This window comes from Nicotiana tabacum, chromosome 21 (genome assembly GCF_000715075.1).
Source record: "Nicotiana tabacum cultivar K326 chromosome 21, ASM71507v2, whole genome shotgun sequence".
NCBI lineage: Eukaryota > Viridiplantae > Streptophyta > Magnoliopsida > Solanales > Solanaceae > Nicotiana > Nicotiana tabacum.
Genome location: NC_134100.1, coordinates 14773387 through 14775736, shown reverse-complemented (window position 1 = coordinate 14775736; position 2350 = coordinate 14773387). Strand labels below are relative to the sequence as shown.

The following is a 2350-nucleotide window of genomic DNA, read 5'->3' as shown; positions in this document are numbered from 1 at the left end:
AACTGCACCCTCGTTTGATGCCACATCCGCGCCGGGTACTACTAGCCCACCATGAAAAAAGAAGCCGCGAACTATGTCCGGAGATGTGAACAATGTCAAAAGTATGCCCCTATGATACACCAAGTAGGGGAACTCCTTCATTCCATTACTTCACCATGACCATTCATAAAATAGGGAATGGACATAGTCGGCCCCCTCCCAGCAGGACGAGGTAAGGTACGCTTCCTTTTGGTTTTAACTGATTACTTTTTTAAATGGGTGGAAGTAGGTGCATACATTCATATACGTGAGCAGGAGGTCATCACATTCATATGGAAAAACATCATATGTCATTTTGGCATCCCCAAAGAAATCAGTTGCGACAACGGACCTCAGTTCGTCGGAAAGAGAACGAATGAGTTTTTCGAAAAATGGCACATCAAACGAATACTCTCCACTCCATATCACTCTTCCGGCAATGGTCAAGCTGAATCCTCCAATAAAGTAATGTTAAATATATTGAAAAAGAAGTTGGAGGATGCTAAAGGGCTACGACCTGAGTTACTACCGGAAGTATTATGGGCATACCGCCCTACGCCAAAAACCAGCACAGGAGAAAAGCCATATTCACTGGTCTACGGGACTGACGCAGTTATACCCGTCGAGATCGAAGAACCCAGTTTGAGATACTCTAATGAGAGCGGACCAAGCAACGACGAAAGTAGGCTACAAGATCTGGATAAAGTCGAAGAACGGAAAGACATGGCCCACATAAGAATGGTAGCCCAGAAGCAGCAAGCAGAAAGATACTACAACAAGAAAGCCAAGGTGCGACCACACAAAGTCGGAGACTAAGTCCTCAAGGCAAAAACACAAGCATTGAAAAACTCTAATGAGGGAAAATTGGGAAAAACCTGGGATGGACCATACAAAATCATAGCTGCAGCAAACAAAGGAGCATTCCAGTTAGAAATAATGGAGGGAAAACTACTCCAAAATAACTGGAATGTCGCCCATCTCAAGTACTTCCACTTCTAAAAGAAGGCGTCACCTAAGTCGTACTCTTTTTCCCTCACCCCAGTTTTGTCCCAATCGGGTTTTCCTGGGGAGGTTTTTAACGAGGCGGAGAGGAAGACGCCTCAAGGAATGAAGTGCTATTCATTATCTTGACCCATAAGTAATGAAGGGACTGGATATAGATAATCAAATCTCCATTATATGTGCAGAGTCGACATGTGATTCTCACAAGAACTTAATCAAATCTCCATTGTATGTGCAAAGTCGACATGTGATCCTTTCAAGTATATAATTAAACCTCCATTGCATAAACAAAGCCGACATGTCTTCCTACGGGAATGCGATCAAATCTCCAACAAGAAATGGCTAAGGCCATCGACAAGAACATGAGTTCGACCTCGTTCGAACTACGAGGAGATCATACTTCGACGATGTCGCGCCTTTTTTTTTTCCTCTTCACATACGAAAATCGGGTTTATGACATTCGGTATGGGACAACTCATTCCTTTTGGGAACAGGGTTTGCATTTGAAGAGTCGCCACCTAATGATTTAAGGTGCATTAGGACACCTATAGGGTTCATTTCTAACTATGTTTGGACAACCAGAGATAGGGTAATGGCTTGAAATTATCCCAAGGGGAAGGTGTTAGGAACCCCTCAAGATCCACTAGTGTGGTTCCCGACCATACAATTTTATGAATTTGTACAGTTAGCAAATAGGCAAGTATTGGCTCAAATAGTAGGGTATTTAAGTTTAAATACACATATGTAAGAAAACAACTAAGAAGAGGTGAGAAAAAGTTATAATTTAAACATACTTGTAAAAGGGAAGGGGGTCCTAGGTTTGTTTATAATATGGATCACGTCAATGCAATACCCGGTATGACACTCCTCAAAAGAGGGGCTACACGTGGCATTAATGCACCGGTCATCATATTCATATCTACCCTTTCCCACTCCGTAAAGGTAATTAGAGCGATAATTGGTTTTGACTCTTATTGCATGATGCTACTCATCCCTTCCTATCAGTCCCGGAGGAATTTTAGGACTCTTATTCCTAAAAGAAGGAAGTTCTAGACAGACCTCAGGTTTAAAGGTAAAAATGCTAAAGAGACAAATAATACACATAGACAGCATGACTTATACACAGTCAAGGTCTGAATTTAAATTACTAAAGCAGGGTGTTTAAGTTGTTGAAGTAGAACCAAATTTATTACATGACTCAGATAAGAAGTCTAAATCAGGCCCGCCTGCTGGTTGTAGCAGTTGATAATTAAACAAAGGCATTTCAATTTTTTGTTCGAATTATTGCCTAAGGCTTGCCTAGGCATAATAGTGATGTCCTATGAGCATG

At 41.6% G+C, this 2350-nt stretch overlaps 1 protein-coding gene across 1 annotated transcript; it reads left to right on the top strand.

The window, feature by feature from the left end:
• Positions 1–486: 486 nt before the first annotated feature.
• LOC142175139 (uncharacterized) lies at positions 487–834 on the top strand. Its single transcript, XM_075241711.1, has one exon. It carries the CDS (start codon positions 487–489, stop codon positions 832–834), a length of 348 nt encoding a protein of 115 aa, XP_075097812.1.
• Positions 835–2350: the final 1516 nt, after the last annotated feature.

What these genes read in the sequence shown, in the direction of transcription:
- LOC142175139 (XM_075241711.1), top strand. Translation starts at nt 487, where the DNA reads ATGTTAAATATATTGAAAAAGAAGTTGGAGGATGCTAAAGGGCTACGA.